Genomic DNA, 22,204 nt, shown 5'->3' on the forward strand with positions numbered 1-22,204 from the left:
TGAGTCTGAGAGAGGCCTGCTTCCCCCTGACATCAGATGTGTACCAATGGGTGTTAATAATATTAATATTAATAACAATAGTTACCCTGGGACCCTGAGTCTGAGAGAGGTTTGCTCCCCGTGACAGCTGATGTGTACCAATGGGTGTTATAATAATATTAATATTAATAACAATAGTTATTCTGAGACCCTAAGCTAGGTCTGAGAGAGGTCTGCTTTCTCATGACATCTGACATGTACTAATGGGTGTTAATAATAATATTAATATTAATAACAATAGGTACTCTGGGACCCTAAGCTAAGTCTGAGAGAGGCCTGCTTCCCCATGACATCTGATGTGTACTAATGGGTGCTAATAATAATATTAAAAAAAAATTCCGTGTCAGGAGCGACTTGAGAAACTGCAAGTTGCTTCTGGTGTGAGAGAATTGGCCGTCTGCAAGGATGTTGCCCATGGGATGCCCGGATGTTTTGATGTTTTTATCATCCTTGTGGGAGACTTCTCTATCAGCTGGAGCTGATAGAGGGAGCTCATCCGCGCTCTCTCCCCGGATGGAATTCGAACCTGGCAGCTTTCAGATCAGCAACCCAGCCTTCGGGTCACAAGGCTTTAATCCACTATGCCACCGGGGGCTCCATATTAATATTAATAACAATAGTTATTCTGGGACCCTAAGCTGAGTCTGAGAGAGGTCTGCTTCCCCATGACAGCTGATGTGTACCAATGGGTATTAATAATAATAATAATAATAACAACAACAACAATAGTTACTCCTGGACCATAAGCTGAGTCTGAGAGAAGTCTGCTTCGCCATGACATCTGTTGTGTGACAATGGGTAATGTAGTAATGATATTAGTAATGTAGTAATGTAGTGTAGTAATGTAGTAATGATAATAGTAATGATATTACTATTAATAACAATAGTACTCTGGAAAAGACCCAAAAGTTTTAAAAGTTGGTGGGCTTAAATGCCCTCTGTATGCGGCAATTTTCACCCCTCTAGCCCAAAAATCGGGGATGGGGGGTTAGACTTGGAAGCCCACCCATTGCCGCCAATGGTCTGAAAATTTTCTTTTTTTCATAAGCGAGACGGAAGATCTATCCGTTTTCGGAAAAGGGGACAAATACAAAACTGATACAAAACAAATGAAACTAAACAAAACGAACAGCGATTCCATACAAATGCACACGACTAGTGTCCCAATTCTGCCAGATCATTTATGGGAGAGAGATCAGCCCTCCAAGGCTAGTTTTAGAAGAAGGTTCAAGCTCCATACTTGCGGGATACAGCTCAGATCCTTTCTCCCACGTCCCAGCTGGGCTAGCCCCCACCCCAAATCCCCCTTGCTTGGCCAGCCCACTTTCTAATCTCTCCTCTGTCCGTCTGGCATCAGTTCAGCTTCATCCTGCTCAGGAATGCAAGCAGGGCCTGGCTCCCAAGAGACGGCTCCAAGGGCTGGCGCTGGCCCATTGAGAGGCCCATCTTAGCAACAACTTTGGCGAACTCTTTCCCAGGGGGACACATCAGGCCACGGCCAGATCCAGAGCACCCACCCGGTATTCCCAGGTAAAAGCAAAGAGGAGGATTCTTTCAACACAATTCCATTGGTTGATGCATTTTCTCTTTACAGGGGGCTGGGAAGGGTGAACCTTTTTGTAGTTTGGGGCTGTGTTTGATTCTTTTTTCTTTTAAAGATCTGCAGGAAATGATGGCTCCCTGCACCCTTCTTTTCAGTTTTAGGAGAGAGAACCGGAAAGCAATTAATCCTCTTAAATGAACCAGACATTCCTGGGGCACTTCTGAAGAGGCCACTGTTGGCTCTATGAGGGAGCTGGGAGCCAGCATTCCTCAGCAAGGAGGAGGAGCCATTGCCTTTCCCTTTGAGGAAGGGGTGTCTGCAAAGTGGGCTTCCTTTATAGTTTGAATAAAATATACAAAGGAAGGAAATCCATCTGTGGATATGTTTAATCTGTGCATGCTTTTTGTAGGTAGAAGTTTCACATTTTCCCCTGGTTCGGAATTTCAGAATGTATTATGCATGCAGAATATGGGTTGCTGTGAGTTTTCCAGGCTGTATGGCCATGTTCCAGAAGCATTCTCTTCTGACGTTTTGCCCACATCTATGGCAGGCATCCTCGGAGGTTGTGAGATATATTGGAAAACTAAGCAAGGGAGGTTTATATATCTGTGGAAGGTCCAGGGTGGGAGAAAGAACTCTTGTCTGTTGGAGGCCAGTGTGAATGTTGTAATTAATCACCTTGATTAGCATTAATGGCCTTGCCAGCTTAGCTGCCCTTGATTGATTCATGTTTGTAATTCCTCTATTTTCTGAGTGTTGTTCTTTATTTACTGTGCTGATTTTAGAGGTTTTTTTCAATACTGGTAGCCAGATTTTGTTCATTTTCATGGTTTCCTCCTTTCTGTTGACATTGTCCACGTGTTCGTGGATTTCAATGTCTTCTCTATGTAGTCTGAGATGATAGTTCCAGCATTTCTGTGTTCTCAAATAATATACTGTGTCCAGATTGGTTCATCAAGTGCTCTGCAATACCTTTCATGTCTGTAGTGCCTTTCATGTTGCTTGATTGGTGTCTGGGCAATGCTGCATTTGGTGGTTCCTATGTAGACTTGTCCACAGCTGCATGGCATACGGTAGATCCTGTAGAGGTGAGAGGATCTCTTTTGTCCTTCACTGAACGTAGCATTAGTTGGATTTTCTTAGTGGATCTGTAGATAGTTTGTAAACTGTATTTCTTCATCAGCTTTCCTATGCAGTCAGTGGTTCCCTTGATGTATGGTAAGAACACTTTTCCTTTGGGTGGATCTTTGTCTTTGCTCTCGTGACTTGTTCTTGGCCTTGCAGCTCTTCTGATGTCTGTGGTGGAGTATCCATTGGACTGTAGAGCCCAGTTTAGGTGGTTTAGTTCACCTTGGAGTCCCTGGTGGCACAGCGAGTTAAACCACTGAGCTGCTGAACTTGCTGACCAAAAGTTCGAATCTGGGAGCAGGTGAGTTCCCACTGTTAGCGCCAGCTTCTGCCAACCTAGCAGTTCGAAAACATGCAAATGTGAGTAGATCAATAGGTACCACTCTGGCAGGAAGGTAACGGCACTCCATGTAGTCATGCCAACCACATGACCTTGGAGGTGTCTATGAACAACACCAGCTCTTCGGCTTAGAAATGGAGGTGAGCACTAACTCCCAGAGTCGGACACAACTAGACTTAATGTCAGGGAAAAACCTTTACCGTTACCTAGTTCACCTTGGAGGAAATGGGGTTCGCAGATTCTTTTTGCACGGTCTGCCAGGGCTTTGATTATGCTTCTTTTTTTACTTGGATCTGTAGATCCGGTGGCAAAGTGTGTTAAAGCACTGAGCTGCTGAACTTGCAGACCGAAAGGTCCCAAGTTCAAATCCTGGGAGCGGAGTGAGCGCCCGCTGTAAGCTTCAGCTACTGCCAACCTAGCAGTTCGAAAACATGGCAATGTGAGTAGATCAATAGGTACCGCTCCGGCAGGAAGGTAACGGCGCTCCATGCAGTCATGCTGGCCACATGACCTTGGAGGTGTCTACGGACAACGCCGGCTCTTCGGCTTAGAAATGGAGATGAGCACTAACCCCCAGAGTCAGACATGACTGGACTTAACGTCAGGGGAAACCTTTACCTTTTATCTGTAGATATGTTCAATCTGTGAATACCTTTTGTAGGCAGAAGTTTCACATTTTCCCCTGGTTCACAATTTCATAACATTTTATGCATGCAGAATATGTTTGGTTCTGGATATCCGGAATACAGATCAAACAAATATCCCTCTGGTGCACATCCAGCCCTCTTGGTTGGCTCTACAAACTGTGCCAGCTTCCCAAACTCCCAAGAAGGCATCCACATAGAGTAGGTCTTGTGGCTGTGAGGCCAAAAGTGGCTCCAAGGAAGTGCGCTTTTCCCTACTGTGTTCCTTGCACTGTTTGCTTTGGGTTGGGATGGAGCGGGGGATAAAGGTCGCCAGCGCCAGGGCTGTTTGTTGTGTGGCTTGCCTTATGCGGAAGTTCCAGTGACGGTGGTGGCAGCAGGTGTGTCCCTTCAGAGACCAGACGAGGCTTCCTTTTACTCTGCTGTCAACAGGTAGAGCTTCTCAATTGGGTGAGGATCTCTCACCCTGCTCTTTCTTTCCCTTCTATATCTTGAAAGCTAACCAAAGTAACTGCATCATTGCTTGATGGTTTGTAAAACTGAGATGGAAATCATGTAGTACTGCAGATACAATTGGACTACACGCCCTAGCAGATCTTGCCAGAATGAACAATAGCAAGAAATGCTATGAGTTCTCCAACCACATCTGGTGGGTTGCTTGATTCCCACTCCTGTTCTAAGACCACAAATCTAAGCAGCCTGGTTTGAATGGTCACTTTTTGAGTTCCTTTGTGTCATAGTGATTGAAATCCAGACAGTGTTTAGTAGCTTACTTGCAACACCTTTCGACTTTTGAAGTCCCTAAGAATTTCATTTTCATATTCTGTCTCTCTCTAGAGCAGTGGTTCTCAGCCTTGCTAATGCAAGGTATGATACATTTTCTCATGTTGTGGTGACCCCCAACCATAAAATTATTTTCACTGCTACTTCATAATTGTCATTTTGCTACTGTTATGAATCGTTATGTAAATATCTTGTATGCAGGCTGTATTTTCATTGACTTGACCAAATTTGGCACAAATACCCAATACGCCCAAATTTGAATACTGGTGGGATTGGGGGGGGGGGGTTGATTTTGTCATTTGGGAGTTGTAGTTGCTGGGATTTATAGTTTATCTACAATCAAAGAGCATTCTGAACTCCAACAACAATAGAATTGAACAAAAAGTGGGACACAGAACTCCCATGACCAACAGGAAATACTGGAAGGATTTGGTGGGCTTGAGTTTTTCCCATGATAACTCTTCCAGGAGTGAATTTCCTTTCCTAGAGGTAGATTTCTCTCACTTCCTGTTGTCTCACACCGATTCTTAACTATGTGTTGTTAGTTAGTTGGATATTTGCAACTCGGGAACTGCCTGTACTGCACAAGATACCAAAGAATTCCTGTTTTGTTTTTGTTTGTTTTTTAGGTAGGGAACTTCATAATGACAGAAACAGGTGAATCATGTAATTTATGAATGTGGACAATATAACAGAAATCATTGTTTCATTTGGTATTTAGGTAGAGCACACATTTGTTTGTGTCTATTTCCGGATTGTCACCCTGCATGTCATTAATTGTGATTGCTCCTTATTGCTGTTTTGAAAACCTGGTAATACTGATGCATGGAGACAAATTATTTGCATTCATTCAAGTTAGGGTTACCAAGCTTTGGCCTCAGTTCTACTTTTCCTGCGCTGTCTGGCTTTAGGGTTTGTTAGGCAATAGAGGTAACAGGAAAGATGCTTTGATTTACATACAGTGCCTGGTGAGGAGTGATTTAGGAAAATAATAACTGACTAAACAGAAGCTGTCCTTTTCTGTTCTTATGTTTGTCATATTAGCTTGCCTCTGCAAAATGAAATTCATGAAGATCAGGCTACCATTACAAGCACAGCAAAATAATTTGTTTATAACGTTACCCCCTCACTGTCAGATGTTAATTCTAAAATATATGTTAGATAATTAAAAAATATTTTTCAGATTGAACTGTTGTAGGAACATCTTATAAGCTCTTAGTGCCACATTTTGTGTTATCTTAACAGTGTGGTTAAAATTTCTGCTTTGCTCTTGACACGGGTTCTGCAAAGCTTTTTAAGGCACATGGTACCAACAAGCACCTAAATCCACAAGGGAGTGGTAACTTCATTGGCCGACCAAATATACAAAACACACAATGCAAGCTTTCAAAGTGCCACTGGCTTCTTTATCAGGCAACAAGTATTTAGTTTGTATTATAGAAGGCTTTCATGACCGGAATCACTGGAGTGTTATGTGGTGTGGTTTCCAGGCTATATGGCCATGGAGTTCCCGGTGGCGCAGAGGGTTAAGCTGCTGAGCTGCTGAACTTGCTGACCGAAAGGTTGGCGGTTTGAATATGGGGTGTGGGGTGAGCTTCTGCTGTTAGCCCCAGCTTCTACCAACCTAGGAGTTCGAAAACATGCAAATGTCAGTAGAGCAATAGGTACCTCTCCAGTGGAAAGGAAACGGCGCTCCATGCAGTCATGCCGACCACATGACCTTGGAGGCATCTATGGACAACACCAGCTCTTCAGCTTCGAAATGGAGATGAGCACCAACCCCCAGAGTCGGACACAACTATATTTAATGTCAGGGAAAAACCTTTACCTACCTATGGCCATTTTCTCCTGATGTTTTACCTGCATCTGTAGCTGGCACTTTCCGTGTCTTAGTGGTCTTTCTTATTCACTGTTTTGATTCTAGTGTTTTTCAATACAGGTAGGATTTTTTTCCCATTTTCATGATTTCTGTTGAAAGAACATGAAAGGCACTGCAGACTACTTCAGCCAGAAAAATCAGCCATGGCAGAATACATGATAAACCCAGCAGGGCACAGAATATTATTTGAAAATACAGAAATTCTGGGCCACTCAGGCAACCACTTTGTCAGTCTACACAGAGAAGCCACTAAAATCTACAAGCACATGGATAATTTCAACAGAAAGGAAGAAACCATGAAAATGGACAAAATTTGGCCACCTACACAGATGTCACTCAACTCTACTACTCCTTCTCGGTGGTGGCCCCCTGGCTCTGGAACTCCCTCCTGAGAGAAATTAGATTAGCCCCTACCTTGGTCACATTCCAGAAAGACCTGAAAACTTGGTTATTTCAATGTGCTTTTGACTAATTCGGCACCATTTGACTGAGCCCTTTTACCTCCACCTATTCCCAGCCACACTGCACTTTATTACTGGCCCATCTTATTAGTGACCTTGCAATATATTGCACGTGTATAATTTATTGCCTTGTCTCCAGTTTTTGAACATGCTCATTGTGCCCAGCTATTGGTGATTGGTTATCGGTTGTTGTTGAGTTTATGCTTTTTATACGTTTTTATGTATTAATTCTTTGTAATTGAATGTATCTTGTGTTGTTGTATTTTATTGTTGCATTCCAGGGCTTGGTCCCCATGTATGCTGCACCGAGTCCCTTCGGGGAGAAGGGCCAGGATATTAGAATAAAATACCTCACAACCTCTGAGGATGCCTGCCATAGATGTGGGCGAAATGTCAGGAAAGAACGCTTCTGGAACATGGCCACACAGCCCAAAAGACATACAACAACCCTGTGGTCCCGGCCATGAAAGCTTTCGACAACACATAAGAATAAAATAGTTGTTATTGTTATTATTATTATTATTATTATTATTATTATTATTATTATTATTGAAAACACCACCCAGACACAGAAAATCTCCATGCAGTAAGCAATCAAGGGCTTACCCAGACAAAGTATGCCTCCTGGCATCAAACAATTCAAAGGAAACAAAAGCCAGGCTATTTCCAAGCTTGCTACTTTCACCTTTCACACTAGCTTAACGGACCATGATTCTTTCCTCCCACTCTGGACATTCCCCAGGTATATACTCCACTTGCTTGACTACCATCAGAGCCTCTGAAGATGCCAGCCATAGATGCAGGTGAAACGTCAGGGAAAAATGCTGCTAGAACATGGCCATACAACACTCCAGCATTTAGTTTGCTAACTTAACAACTTCTAATAAATGATTTTTAAAAGAAGGTTTCCAGTTCTTTCCCTAGCCTTACATCATCCAACCTCCATCCTCTACCTGTGCTTTGAAAGATTATGTGAAAGAGATCTTCTTATTATGGGTGCAACTGTAAGAACCTCTTTTGCTTTGTTTTGCTTCATTTCATTCCAGGAATACCACTGAAGTAGTCCAAACTGATTCACACTCATCATCTTCTTCCCCGGGGACATAGTGGGGATTCAATGGAGACGGTTGTGATTGTGGCCATTGGAGTGCTGGCAACCATCTTTCTGGCATCTTTTGTAGCCCTGGTTGTGGTTTGTAGGCAGCGTTACTGCCGGCCCAAGGACTTCCTGAACCATTATGATACCAGGTGAGTAGGATTTGAAATTCTGGAAAAGAGGATAATTAGAACCTGGTGTCCTCTCCAAGTGGGGAAAGCCTCCAGTTCAGAAGGTTGCCAGTTCGAATCCAACCCGGGGAGAGCGCGGATGAGCTCCCTCTATCAGCTCCAGCTCCATGTGGGGACATGAGAAAGGCCTCCCCTAGGCAACGTCCTTACAGACGGCCAATTCTCTCACACCAGAAGTGACTTGCAGTTTCTCAAGTCACTTCTGACACGAAAAAAATTGTCACTATTAGAATCGTCTTTTTTATATTCAGGTTTTTCCTTAAATTCACAGGCAGTTTTAAAGAGGAAACAGATCTTGCAGATGCACAGTACCTTTTAAGAAGATTGTAAAGTAATTTGTATTAGTTCCTGGAAACCAAAGGTTATTGTGAATAATAATTAATAAGATGGCATTTAATTAACTTTTCTGTCCTTCCATTTTAATTGGAAAAAAATCCAGGAACTGAGCCCAAATAGCACCAAACTGGGCAATCCATGTGTTTTTAGGAGCTTTTTCTGTTTTCACCTTCAAATATTGCACATCCCATAGATGATATTTTAGAAGAATAGAGAAAGTATTATTTATAAAGTAATTCTGCATGCTATTCTCAGCTGACACTCCAAAACATTTGTAAAATGAGGGCACAGATTACCTCGTTAATATAAATGGGAAGGCTCAGAGTATTAAATCAGTGTTCTTTACCACGTAGCGGAAAAATAAGAGGGCACGTGAAATGTTTTTCTTTAAAAAATAACAATGCAAAACACAATGGGGAAAATTTACACAGTGGACCCTTGGTGTCCAGTGGGGCTTGGTGCCAGGATGTTCCATGGATACCAGAATCTGTGAATGCTCAAGTCCCATTACATACAATGACATACTGGTAGTAAGATAGTATGTGTCATATAAAACGATAAAATCAGCATCACCTTTTTGTATTTTTTTCTTGGAAGATTTGCAATGGTGGAATCTGTGGACTGGAATTTTTGATACGAAAGGCAGCAAAATTTCTATTGGTTCGGGGTTCTCATTTTTAAAATATTTGCCAACTGTTTTGTTTACTTCTGCTTTTATGCCTTTAATAGCAATATGATTTGCAACCTATAGTGGATATTTATTGTCTCGGATTCTCAAGAATACTTTCCCATGCTGGTTATAAAAAAGATCAAGTACATACTTGGTCTTTTTTTTTCTTCACAGCTAGTAACTGTCTTCTTTTGTGGCTCCCAAAAGAACTGAGTAGAGTTGTAGTAGAAAATGCTCATCCTTGTCCTTTTTGTATTCTTCTCTCAGGCCCATTGTTGACCATATGGGTTCAACAGAGACACAGTCAGAACCTTCCGAACTGGAGCTGGATGACGTGGTGATAACAAACCCACACATTGAAGCAATTCTGGAGAACGAAGACTGGATTGAAGACGCTTCGTAAGTTGGGCAAATCTCAGGCAGCATAGTGACTTAATGCATTTAAAAAAAAAATTGGCCACCATTCATTAATGTGTGAGCAGTTCATTGGCAAAACAATGTTAGAAAACAGTACCCTAACATTCGTCTTAAGATGTGGCCGCACTGCAATGTTATAGTGCTTTGATCCCAATTTAACTACCTTTATTGCATTCTATGGAATCTTGGGACTTATAATTTTACGGGTACTTAGATTTTTTACTGCTCCTTAAGGGAATACGGTAGGAAATTCTAGATTCGTCACCAAACTACATATTGCAGGATTAATCCTGCCCATCCCCAGCCTTGCTATGACAATCCTTTTTAGAAGTTTTGTTAGAGGATGTGAATCCTGTCCTAGGCCATGATTCCTTTACAGCCCAGATGCTCGGGGAGGAAGTGTCAGCAGTGGGATGTTTACAATAAGATTTCCTTATTTGAGGAAGGAAAATTATATCGATGTAGTTAGGAAATCGAGGTAAAACAGAAACACTGTGCTTTGCCAAGGACAGTAAAATAAATAAATAAATCAAAGGCCCCTTCCACACAGCTGAATAAAACCCCACATTATCTGCTATAAACTGGAATATATGGCAGTGTGGACTCAGATAACCCAGTTCAAAGCAGATCTCGTGGGATTTTTTACCTTGATATTTTGAATGTGGCTGTGTGGAAGGGCCCTTAGGAAGCAATCTTGAATATAAACTCATTTTTCATGTTTGAACTAACTATAAAAGTAGAGGAGTTGTATAATGGAAGGTGTGGATGAAGCTTGTATAATTCATTAAGACTTATTTATTTATTATTTATTTATTTAAACTAAATAATAATTATTTATTATTATCATATTTGTGGGGGTTACAGTCCTAGCCACACTGTGTTTACCTGAAACCATAGATACAACTGAATGCCAATAAATCACCTTACTTCTGGACCTGGTATTCCATAGACCTGCCTTGGAGGATGTAGAGATTCCCAGAAAGGGAACTTTAGAAATGTTTCAGATCTTTCAGGACAACTCTGTAGTAAATTCCAGGGGAAGAATACCATAGGGCCCTTTGACACAGCCATATAAGCCAGAATAGCAAGGCAGAATAAGTCATAATATCTGCTTTGAACTGGATTATCTGAGTCCATACTGTCATATATTCCAGTTCAAAGCAGAAAATGTGGGATTTTATTCAGCTGTGTGGAAGGGGTCATAGAATCGCCTAGAAAAATAAATTCTCTCCCTGGTGTGGAGAAATAAAACTGTGGATATGGGTTCTGCAGTTATGGGGGTCTTACTGCATCTGATAAAATGACATGTTACTTCCCTAATTTGTTGCTACCATTTTCCTCCCTTAGGGGCCTGGTCTCGCACTGTATCGCTATTCTAAAGGTAAATCCTTCCTTTGGGGACATCACAAATGTCAGTGTGACAAGTGCTAAAATGACATAAAATAAAAACACATGTACCGGAATCTGATTGGACAGTAAGGAATTTGCAACCTAGAGTTACACACATGCTGTTGTTTCATATTCACGATTCGTAAGTATCCCCTAGTCTACATAGGGACTCCAAAGGTTTCCTAATGCCCACTTATAGGGCAGTAACCACCGCGATGGATGTTAAAAGTCTTTTAAAGGGGGAAATTGTCTATATATACAGAAGTCAAAGTATGTATGTATATATGTTTGTCTGCTTGTACCACAAAGGGTGTTGCTAGGTGAAGTGGCTAGGTGAAGTGACCCTCTGTCATTTGTGATGTCACTAGAGTGGCAGCTACTAGGTGAAGTGGCCCTCTGTGATGTCACTGGGAAAGAAAGGTGACATGTGTACAAGGGGAAGGGAGGAAAGAAGGAAAGAGACACAAAGAGAGACTGACCATCATTGCAAGAATGTTGGCATGGAGACATTGTGAGGTAGACCTTCTCAGAGCTGGAGAAAGGAGAAAGTAGGCAACTAGCGGTTCAAATAACACTGGGGCAACACCAAGTATATACACTAGTATGACAATAAGATCACACAGGTAAATCAGATGATGATTGGAAGGAAGTTTGATACAGATGAAGGCTGTCCCCATTGTTGACCATGGGGCATTTTGGATGCCAAAGCAAGGCATTCCATTTCCATTGTAAGAAACAATGTGATTCCATTGAGATCTAGACTTTGAGCTTCAAATAATTTTGAACATTTTGTACCCTTTGATCAGCCGGATAGAAATTTCAGCACTATGTGGTTTTGGATGCATGATCAACATGGCTACCTTGGGTATATAGGTAAAAGGTAAAAGTTTCCCCTGACGTTAAGTCCAGTCATGTCTGACTCTGGGGGTTGGTGCTCATCTCCATTTCTAAGCTGAAGAGCCAGCGTTGTCCGTAGACACCTCCAAGGTCATGTGGCTAGCATGACTGCATGGAGCGCTGTTACCTTCCCGCCGGAGCGGTACCTATTGATCTACTCACATTGGCATGTTTTCGAACTGCTAGGTTGGCAGGAGCTGGAGCTAACAGTGGCCGCTCATGCCGCTCCCAGGGTTTGAACCTGTATATATTTTATTAGAATTGTGTGTGTGATTTGTGGGAATTGCACTGCCTTTAAGTGGCAAAATATAGTTTCGAGCAAATAAGCTCTCCATAGCTGGTAATGCTGACTTAAATCACTCTTTGGACAGATCTGCCATACCCTCACGGAGAAGCTTGTTGCCATGACCATGGGTTCGGGGGCTCAGATGAAGTCTCCATCCAGCCTCAACGATATCATTGTGGTTGCCAAGCGGATCAGTCCCAGGTGAGAGACATCAAATTGAGATGAGCGACAATTGGTGGTGGTTTGTTTAATGGCTCTTCTTTCAATGGAGGAGTAGGGATTGTGGGAAATGAAATTGAGATACAGGACAGATAAGGATGAAAGAATCTACATACGAGGGCTATCCAATTCCAAGTTTTGGAATTAAAAATGAACAAAATATAGGAGAAAACATTTACCATATGCAATTGAAAGCCACACCCAAATACCACTTCTCAACATACAGTAGAGTCTCACATATCCAAGCCTCACTTATCCAAGTTTCTGGGTTATCCAAGCCATTTTTGTAGTCAATGTTTTCAATATATCGTGATATTTTGGTGCTAAACTCCTAAATACAGTAATTACAACATAACATTACTGTGTATTGAACTACTTTTTCTGTCAAATTTGTTGTATAACATGATGTTTTGGTGCTTAATTTGTAAAATCATAACCTAATTTGATGTTTAATAGGCTTTTCCTTAATCCCTCCTTATTATCCAAGATATTCGCTTATCCAAGCTTCTGCTGGCCCGTTAGCTTGGATAAGTGAGACTCTACTGTACTTGCCATTCAAATCTAGATACTTATTATAGCGATGAATGAGCTTGGAAACTTCTCCCCCACAAAACTTTCCCACTTGGTCCTCAACCCCTTCCCGCAGCTGCGCAGCGTCGCCAAAACGCTGGGTTGCCGCTTGGTTTAGGATGCTACCATTAGCCCAGAAAAGCCATGCCACTTCCCAAAAAGAGATTGATTATAGGGGAGCAGGGCTGAGATGAGAAGAGGGGTGAAGCCCAGAAGAGGCCGGGGCTCTGAACCCTCAGAGGCCGATCCCCACGTGGGGCCCCTCCCTCCAGGGCCTGCCACTCACCTTTCCAGTCCTGGCGTGGTCCAAGGGAGAAGAAGGTCCATTTGGTTGGGGCAATCCCTCCAGCCCCTCTGCCCTGCATGCCTCCTCCACGCTGCCTGTTCTTTGTCACAGGAGCCATGCACGGCGGCGGGAGAAAGGGGGCCAGGCGGCCGGGTCCATCCAAGGCAAAGAACAGGCAGCGTGGAGGAGGCGCGTGGTTGGGGCGATCCCTCCCTCCCCTCTGTCCTGCTGGGGCTAACAATGGGTGCTCACTCTGCTCCCTGGATTCGAACCTGCGACCTTTCAGTCTGCAAGATCAGCAGTTCAGTGCTTTAATATGCTGTGCTACTGGGGGCTCCATAAAAGCGGGATAGAAGTGAAATAATAATAACAACAACAATAATAATAATAATAATAATTATTATTATTATTATTATTATTATTATTATTATTTTATTATGACCCAGCAAACAAGATAGATATGCTGGATTTTGTATCACAAAATCACAAGTCGAACACTTCCCAAGTGTCTAGGACTGTGTGATGTATTTTTTGATGATGAGCGCAGATCCCAGCAGGGTGGCCTTTTGCAGTTGACAGATCGTAATTTTGTCAATGTCTATTGTTTCCAAATGCCGGCTGAGATCTTTTGGCACGGCACCCAGTGTGCCCATCACTACCGGGACCACCTGCACTGGTTTCTGCCAGAGTCTTTGAAGTTCAATCTTGAGGTCCTGATAGCGGCTGAGTTTTTCCTGTTGTTTTTCGTCAGTTCGACTGTCACCTGGGATGGCAACATCAATAACCCAAACCTTTTTCTTTTCCACAACTGTGATGTCTGGTGTGTTGTGTTCCAGAACTTTGTCAGTCTGGATTCGGAAGTCCCACAGTATCTTTGCTTGCTCATTCTCCAATACTTGTGTGATCCCACCAGTTCTTTACTGCTGGGAGGTGGTACTTGAGGCATAAGTTCCAATGAATCATTTGGGCCACATAGTTGTGCCTCTGTTTGTAATCTGTCTGTGCGATTTTCTTACAGCAGCTGAGGATATGATTGATGGTTTCGTCAGTTTCCTTGCACAGTCTGCATTTTGGGTCATCAGCTGATTTTTCGATTTTGGCCTTAATTGCATTTGTTCTGATGGCTTGCTCCTGGGCTGCAAGGATCAGGCTTTCTGTCTCTTTCTTCGGGGTCCCATTCGTGAGCCATAGCCAGGTCTTCTCCTTATCAGCTTTTCCTTCAGTTTTGTCAAGGAACTTTCCATGCAATGTTTTGTTGTGCCAGCTGTCAGCTCTAGTTTGTAGTGCGGTTTTCTTGTACTGTTTTTTTGTCTGCTGTGTTTCGAGGAGTTTCTGATTTTTGACTTCAATCAAATTTATTTATTTACTATACTTTTACCCCATCCTTCTCACCCCAGAGGGGACTCAGGGCGGCTTGACAATGTGACAGTAATTCAATGCCTTTTAAAAGAAAATACAAAGGAAGTAATTTAAAATATGCATTAAAATACAATTAAAACACAATTAAAATATTAACATCACGTGATCGAAGAGCAAAGTCCAGGCCATTCCATTGGTCAGCTCTGTGTCTTTCATGTCTATTACTGCACCAGGTTTCCAAAGGTTTGGTCAAAGGGCCACGTCTTCACTTTCTTGTGGAAGATCAGGAGGGAGGGGGCTCATCTAATTTCCCTATGGAGGGAGTTGCATAGCCGAGGGGCTACCACTGAAGAGGCCCTGCCTCTCGTCCCCACCAATCGCGTCTGCGAAGAGGGTGGGACCGAGAGCAGGGCTTCCCCAGACGATCTTAGACTCCGAGATGGTTTATAGGAGGAGATACATTCGAACAATAATAATAATGTCTTTAAAAATGGTCATTCTAAGCTGGATATCAAGTGGGTCTTATATCTGTTATGCAGTGAGCCCACTCCAGGTTTTCAGTCCTTAAGGGAGCTATCCACTAGGTTCAGCACCATGGACAGCCCCTTTAGAACTAATCAAAACCTGGAACTAGATTCACTGCCACACAGATACTAGAATCACTGGCTTGAATTGCTGGTAAAAAGACCTGCACTTGTGTGGATTGTGCTACTCCTTCTTTTGAAAGTCCAATTTTCTGCAGTCTGGGGGAAAAAAGCTCTCTGGGCTGCATTGGTTAGTACATGTTATAATAAGTACATGATATTACTCCTCACCACTCCCTTTCTCTCTGTGTTTTTTCTTAGTTTTTTTTATCCATGCAATACTTGTTAGAAAAGCCTTGATGAAGTAATTTCTGCACCTTATTTCTTGGTTTGTTTTTTTTTATTCTAGGGTGGATGATGTGGTCCGATCCATGTACCCACCACTGGACCCTAAGCTTTTGGATGCCAGGTGAGTATGTCATATTTGGACTGCCCACACATGACCTGGATGGCAATGGGAATTTTAAGATAGTGGTTGTACATGCAAAAAAAAAAAAGGGGGAGAGGTTCGATTCATAGAAAAATTGTTTTAGTCCATATCCTTTTGAACTAATCCTGTCTTTAGCAAGAGGGAAACTAAACTGAGGAAGAGAAAGGAACTTGTTACCAGAAGGGCTGCAGGGAAATGGAATAATCTATTCACTCATGTTTCAAGGATTTTCTGTAAGAAGTAGAGCAAATATTGGTTGACACTCTGGGCTGAAGTAAAAGGGGCATAAAATACATATTAGGCAAGGTATAATCCTTTAAAAGAATCATGTCTCTACTTATGCCGCCATTATGGCACCAACATTATCAGCACACTTGAACCACTTTTGCCTTTACAGACGCCTTGTGTCTGAGCCACTCCAATAATATTATTTAGTATTACCAGAGATCTGTGTGTATGGGCCTGCAAGTCACCTGTCAATTTATGGTGAGCCCATTAATTTCATACGGTTTTCTTAGACAAGAAATATTTAGATATATTCTTGCTAATTCCTTCCTCAAACAAAGCTTATAGTACCTGCTATTTGTTGGTAGTCTCCCATTCAAGTATTAATCAGAGCTTAGCTTCCAAATCAGCTAGTATCACCATAAAACAATTTGAAGGCACGTGCACATATAGAGAAAAAGTCTGAAGTATATAGCATATTCTCCAGATATTTAGAATAGAGTGGAACCTTGACTTAAGAGTGTCCCAATTTAAGCCATTGTTCAGCCTGGCTTTGCTTTGACATAAGAGCAGCATTTTGAGTTAAGAGCTAGTGTGAGAGTACAGGACTTTAGGGTTTCAAAGAAGCAGCCTTTCTGCCTCCGTGGCTTGTGTTCTTGTTGGAGCCTCCAGTTGCGAAATGCGTTAAACCCTTGTGCTGGCAGGACTGATGACTTGAAGGTTGGATTGCTGACCTGAAGGTTGTCAGTTCGAATCCAACCCGGGGAGAGCGCGGATGAGCTCCCTCTATCAGCTCCAGCTCCATGCGACAACATGAGAGAAGCCTCCCACAAGGATAGTAAAAACATCAAAATATCTGGGCGTCCCCTGGGCAAAGTCCTTGCAGACAGCCAATTCTCTCACACCAGAAGCAACTTGCAGTTTCTCAAGTTGCTCCTGACACAAAAAAAATGTTCTTGTCTGCTTTGAGAGATTGCTGTCCGCTTTGCTCTTATCCGCTTTGAAGAACTTTAGGTTAGTTGATTTTGTGTGGTTTGTATTCTTGGTATGTTTGGCTTCATGAAGAGAGAGAGACAGAGAGAGCAAGAGAGGGAGGGAGGTTGAAAATAATGCTTTCTGCCTCTTCACTTTGTCCTTGCCACAACTTTGTACTTCTACCATTTTAAAATTGATCTTTCTTTTTTATTGTTCCATGTGAATGTGTTGGTTTCACCTTGCTTTTACACTGACCAACACACATCTTGTTGCCTCAAATGTGCTTCCTTGCCACAACTTTGTGCTTCTACCGTTTTAAATTTGGTTTTTATTGTCCCATGTGAATATGCCTTTACACATTATTTGTTATTTATAAAGTACATTTTCTAATTTAAAAACAAATATCAAAAAAGTGGGTTTTTAGGAGGGGAACAGATTAATAGCATTTCAATGGGCAACCTCGCTTTGTAAGAACATTTTGTGTTAAGAGCTCAATCACAGAATGAATTAAACTCTTAAGTCAAGGTATCACTGTAGTTGTATAATAATAATAATAATAATAATAATAATAATCCAGCATATACAACCTCTGAGGATGCCTGCCATAGATGTGGGCAAAACGTCAGGAGAGAATGCTTCTGGAACATGGCCACACAGCCCGAAAGACATACAACAACCCATATCTATCTTGTTTGCTGTGTCATAATAAAATAATAATAATAATATAATTTTATTTTTGTATCCTGCCTCCATCTCCCCGAAGGGGCTCATGACGGCTTACATGGGGGAAATCCCCACAACATAGTTAAAATGTCACACATTAAAATTCATAACAACATCATAAGACAACATAAAACAGAAATAACATAACAATCTAAAACAGTCATCAATAACAACAGTGAACCTGAGATAGTAAACAGCCTCTGGGCTTGGGCGGATGGGCTAGTGCAAGTACAACTCTCAGAAATTCATAAGTGTTGGCTACACTGTCTAAATAAGCATTTTTTTAAAACCTTCACATGTTCTGGCAGAGACCCACTGTTTTAGTGTTGCTCTCTCCTAGGTCTAATGTGTTTGTGGCAATGTGTCCTGAAATCAACTCATTAGCTCAAATCTGAATGAAGGAAGACATTGGGGCACATGATTGAGTTGAAAATCCCATTTAAACAACCTGCTTTCTCTTCTAGGACGACAGCACTGCTGCTCTCGGTGAGCCATTTGGTCTTGATCACCCGCAACGCATGCCACTCTCCCAGCCGCATGGACTGGATTGACCAGTCCCTCTCTGCGGCTGAAGAGCACATGGCTGTCCTGCGCGAAGCAGCCCTCGCCTCCGAACCAGAACGTGCCGCACCAACTGCTGAGGGCTTTCTGCAAGAGCAGTCCACTATCTGAGAGAGACATCTGAAGCCTTGAGTTCTCCATCATTGCAGATTCTCTGCTCTCAACTGACATCACTGGCATAAATGCAAAGCTTACAACAGCCTCCTGCAGAGCCTAGTTTGGTTGAATAGCTAATATCCCAGAGTTGAGTGTTTATTGCTGCTTTCTGCTCTCTTATAACTTTGTGCTGCTTTAAAATATACAAACTAGTGGCATTGAGAAACCTTAAATGTTAAAGTGAGGGGAAAGCAGAGTACTGTTTTTGGCAATGAGGATAATTTAGTTGTGGTTATTGGTGTAAAAATAAGACCAGGAAAATAACTGGTGTTGAATTTTGAAAATCATATGAATCGGTAAGGGCTATTTTTTGTCCTTTCTGAGCATCGTAGCACATACACAGCGGTATTGTTGCCTTTGAATAATAGCTTCTTTGTGCCATTATCACACAATGCTTTTGAAATTAGCTTCTACTTTTTGATATGCACAGCTACTGTGTTTCATCAATTGTAAGATGCCACCAATTGTAAGTTGCACCCTAATTCCAGTACTACCAACAACAACAGAAATACGTAAGATACACCTGTGATTCTAAGATGCACTCCATTTTTAGAAATGTTTATATATAGGAAAAAGATGTGTCTTAGAATTGAAGAACTACAGTAATATTGTGGATTCTGGTCCGTATTCTTAATGTTCTATTTATATAGGTTGTGATCCGTTTATACTCTGAACTGGTGATTGTAGAGAGCTGAAATGTTTCAAAAAATTCTCATCTTAGGCCAAATTTATACACACACACACACACGTATTTTCCGGTGTATAAGATGACTGGGCGTATAAGACAACCCCCAACTTTTCCAGTTAAAATATAGAGTTTGGGATATACTCGCCATATAAGACTACCCCTCTTCCAATGCACACCAAATAAAAAGACTATCAGAGCAGTAGCGCAAACACGCTTCTTTCACCCATCTATGTGAGTTGATTAAAAAATCCTGCCAGATTTCTCTCCTATACAATCAATCAAAATAGTTTATTGTACGGGCCCAAGGCCATGACAAAAAGCAACACATGCACACAATAGTACCCTCGGAGCAATAGATTCCAGTGATACTGAGCAGAAGCCATAATCGTGCTCCCGCAAGGAGTTAAAACAATGCCAGTTAACAGTAATTTTAAAAAAAAAATTGCGAAAGAGTTCACATATAGATGCATATTGTGAGTCCACTTAATCCTTTGAGTCTCCTCGGCAGTTGATGGCAATTTTATCTAATTCTATCTTTCTGATCTTTTTGGCAGATAGAGCAAACAGGGCTACTTTGTGAGTTACATAGTTGTTTGTTCTCTCCTATACACATTTTGTAACTTTAATCTGACTTCAGATGATCTATCCTATGCCACCACCTGGCCATCAGATCCATATACGTGGTTCTCATGGATTTGTGCTGTATTGTTTTAAAATTTTGGGTTAAGCTCAGGCCAAAGCCAAAATACTTTAGGGTTGAATTGTCAATGCCATCCCAAGCTTGGCCAAGTTATGATGACATTTAAGGCAAAAAAAATAATCCTCCACAAACCCATGTCCCTAAAAATTTAACAGTAATCAATAACTTGCTGTCTTTTCATAACCTAAAATCACTCACATGAGGTAGCTATGTCACACCCATCAATTGTAGTACTGGCCATAGAATATCTCTCCTCTCCACAACCAAGTCCATTCTTGAATGAAAGTACCTTCATATCAATATTTAGGTGTGTGGTTCAATTGTGACTACTCAGTGGCACTTTGTATATCTTCAGAAACGTTGTTACCAACACTAATTATGATTCTATGTATATTCAAATTAGTTTTGTCGCTATTTAAAGAAGGGTTCTTTAACCACAGTCCCATGAAACCCAAAGGTGAGAGGTTGCTAGAGGTTCTGAAAAAAAATTGTGATGGAAATTAAAATTATTTTTTAATCTGTAGATGCAGTATTTTTATGTAGGGGTTCTCTGAGACCTGAAGATAGTTTCAAAGGTACCTCCAGGTTAAGAAAGGTTGATTTAAAGAATACACAAAGTGCCTCGTCTTTTGTTTGAAGTCTTTGCCAACTTTTGATAAACGCTTGCGCATTTGTTTCCAAAGCTGTACTATACATTTTCCTAGCTTGGTCTTTGACAGACTTTACACCCGTCAACACTCCTATTTTCCTCCTTCATCATGTTGCTGCCTTGAAATAAAAATTGTGTTTCCCATAACATCAGCTGGGAGTGAGTGTTTGTTGAACAACTTAATTTAACAGTGAAAAGTCAAAAACTATAAATTAGTAGGTGTACGGTACAAGGAATTATATTAACGCATTCAAAATCTCTACATAGTAAAAGTGTTCAAAAATTTCCAAAGGATTTTGGGAGGCTGATTACCAGGGGGCTGAATACTTTCATGGTAAGGTAAAGGTTTCCCTTGACATTAAGTCTAGTAGTGTCCAACTCTGGTGGGTGGTGCTCATCTCCATTTCTAAGCTGAAGAGCTTAGATGTAGACATCTCCTAGGTCATGTGGCCAGCATGACAGCATGGAGTGCCGTTGCCTTCCTGCCAAGGCAGTACCAATAATAATAATAATAATAATAATAATAATAATAATAATAATAATAATAATAATAATATCTGCCTAGAAGATCAGGGGGCAGAGGACTCTTACAAGTAAAACAATCAGTCAAAGAAGAAGAACATGCCCTGGCAGAATATGTAAAGCAAAGTGAAGAACCTACTTTGATTGAAGTCAAAAATCAGAAACTCCTCAAAGCACAGCAGACAAAAAAACAGTACAAGAAAACCGCACTACAAACTAGAACTGACAGCTGGCACAACAAAACATTGCATGGAAAGTTCCTTGACAAAATTGAAGGAAAAGCTGATAAGGAGAAGACCTAGCTATGGCTCACGAATGGGACATGAAAAAGGAGACAGAAGGCCTGATTCTTGCAGCCCAGGAGCAAAACATCAGAACAAATGCAATTAAGGCCAAAATCGAAAAATCAGCTGATGACCCAAAATGCAGACTGTGCAAGGAAACTGACGAAACCATCAATCATATCCTCAGCTGCTGTAAGAAAATCGCACAGACAGACTACAAACAGAGGCACAACTATGTGGCCCAAATGATTCATTGGAACTTATGCCTCAAGTACCACCTCCCAGCAGTAAAGAACTGGTGGGATCACAAACTGCAAAAGTATTGAAAAAAGGAACATGCAAAGATACTGTGGGACTTCCGAATCCAGACTGACAAAGTTCTGGAACACAACACACCAGACATCACAGTTGTGGAAAAGAAAAAGGTTTGGATCATTGATGGTGCCATCCCAGGTGACAGTCGAATTGACGAAAAACAACAGGAAAAACTCAGCCGCTATCAGGACCTCAAGATTAAACTTCAAAGACTCTGGCAGAAACCAGTGCAGGTGGTCCCGGTGGTGATGGGCACACTGGGTGCTGTGCCAAAAGATCTCAGCCGGCATTTGGAAACAATAGACATTGACAAAATTACGATCTGCTAGCTGCAAAAGGCCACCCTACTGGGATCTGCACGCATCATCCGAAAATACATCACACAGTCCTAGACACTTGGGAAGTGTTCGACTTGTGATTTTGTGAAACGAAATCCAGCATATCTATCTTGTTTGCTGTGTCAAAATAATAATAATAATAATAATAATAATAATAATAATAATAATAATAATAATAATAATAATAGGAGCTACCGAAGGGACCATCCAGTCCAACCCCATTCTGCCATGCAGGAAAAGCAAGGAAGGCAGGAGATCTGAGCGATCCGATAGCCATTTTTTCTGGAAGAATACAAGTAATTTCTGTCGATATAATAAACTAAAAACAAGGCAAAAGACACAATCTGGAAAGGAGGAAGGGTGGAGATGAAAGGCCACCTCCTTTCCTCCCAAGGAAACAGCTTGATTTTCTGCCTCTGGTAGCGTACACCCAGGAGCCAGAAGAACAAAACCAATAGGATGGAAGCTGCTAAAAAAGAAAAGCGGCCCAAAGCAATATAGCAGGTAGCCACTTGTTGACC

General features: G+C 41.6%; 1 protein-coding gene across 2 annotated transcripts; it reads left to right on the forward strand.

The window, feature by feature from the left end:
* The first annotated feature begins 1,374 nt into the window (after positions 1 to 1,374).
* tmem98 (transmembrane protein 98) lies at positions 1,375 to 20,371 on the forward strand. Of its 2 annotated transcripts, none has more exons than XM_008113192.3 (7): positions 1,375 to 1,569; positions 7,864 to 8,065; positions 9,378 to 9,509; positions 10,875 to 10,908; positions 12,185 to 12,300; positions 15,467 to 15,526; positions 17,935 to 20,371. In XM_008113192.3, exons 2-7 carry the CDS (start codon positions 7,935 to 7,937, stop codon positions 18,140 to 18,142), a joined length of 681 nt encoding a protein of 226 aa, XP_008111399.1. In that variant the 5' UTR covers positions 1,375 to 1,569; positions 7,864 to 7,934; the 3' UTR covers positions 18,143 to 20,371. The 2 variants fall into 2 exon arrangements, with proteins under 2 accessions (XP_008111399.1, XP_008111400.1); XM_008113193.3 differs by lacking the exon at positions 1,375 to 1,569 and adding an exon at positions 3,984 to 4,126.
* Positions 20,372 to 22,204: the final 1,833 nt, after the last annotated feature.

This window comes from Anolis carolinensis, chromosome 6 (assembly GCF_035594765.1).
Source record: "Anolis carolinensis isolate JA03-04 chromosome 6, rAnoCar3.1.pri, whole genome shotgun sequence".
NCBI classification, from domain to species: domain Eukaryota; kingdom Metazoa; phylum Chordata; class Lepidosauria; order Squamata; family Dactyloidae; genus Anolis; species Anolis carolinensis.

Excerpts from the sequence above, each read along its gene's own strand:
- tmem98 (XM_008113192.3), top strand. The coding sequence starts at position 7,935 with ATGGAGACGGTTGTGATTGTGGCCATTGGAGTGCTGGCAACCATCTTT. Across the intron at positions 9,510-10,874 it reads GACTGGATTGAAGACGCTTC|GGGCCTGGTCTCGCACTGTA; the intron begins GTAAGTTGGGCA and ends TTCCTCCCTTAG. Across the intron at positions 10,909-12,184 it reads ACTGTATCGCTATTCTAAAG|ATCTGCCATACCCTCACGGA; the intron begins GTAAATCCTTCC and ends CTCTTTGGACAG.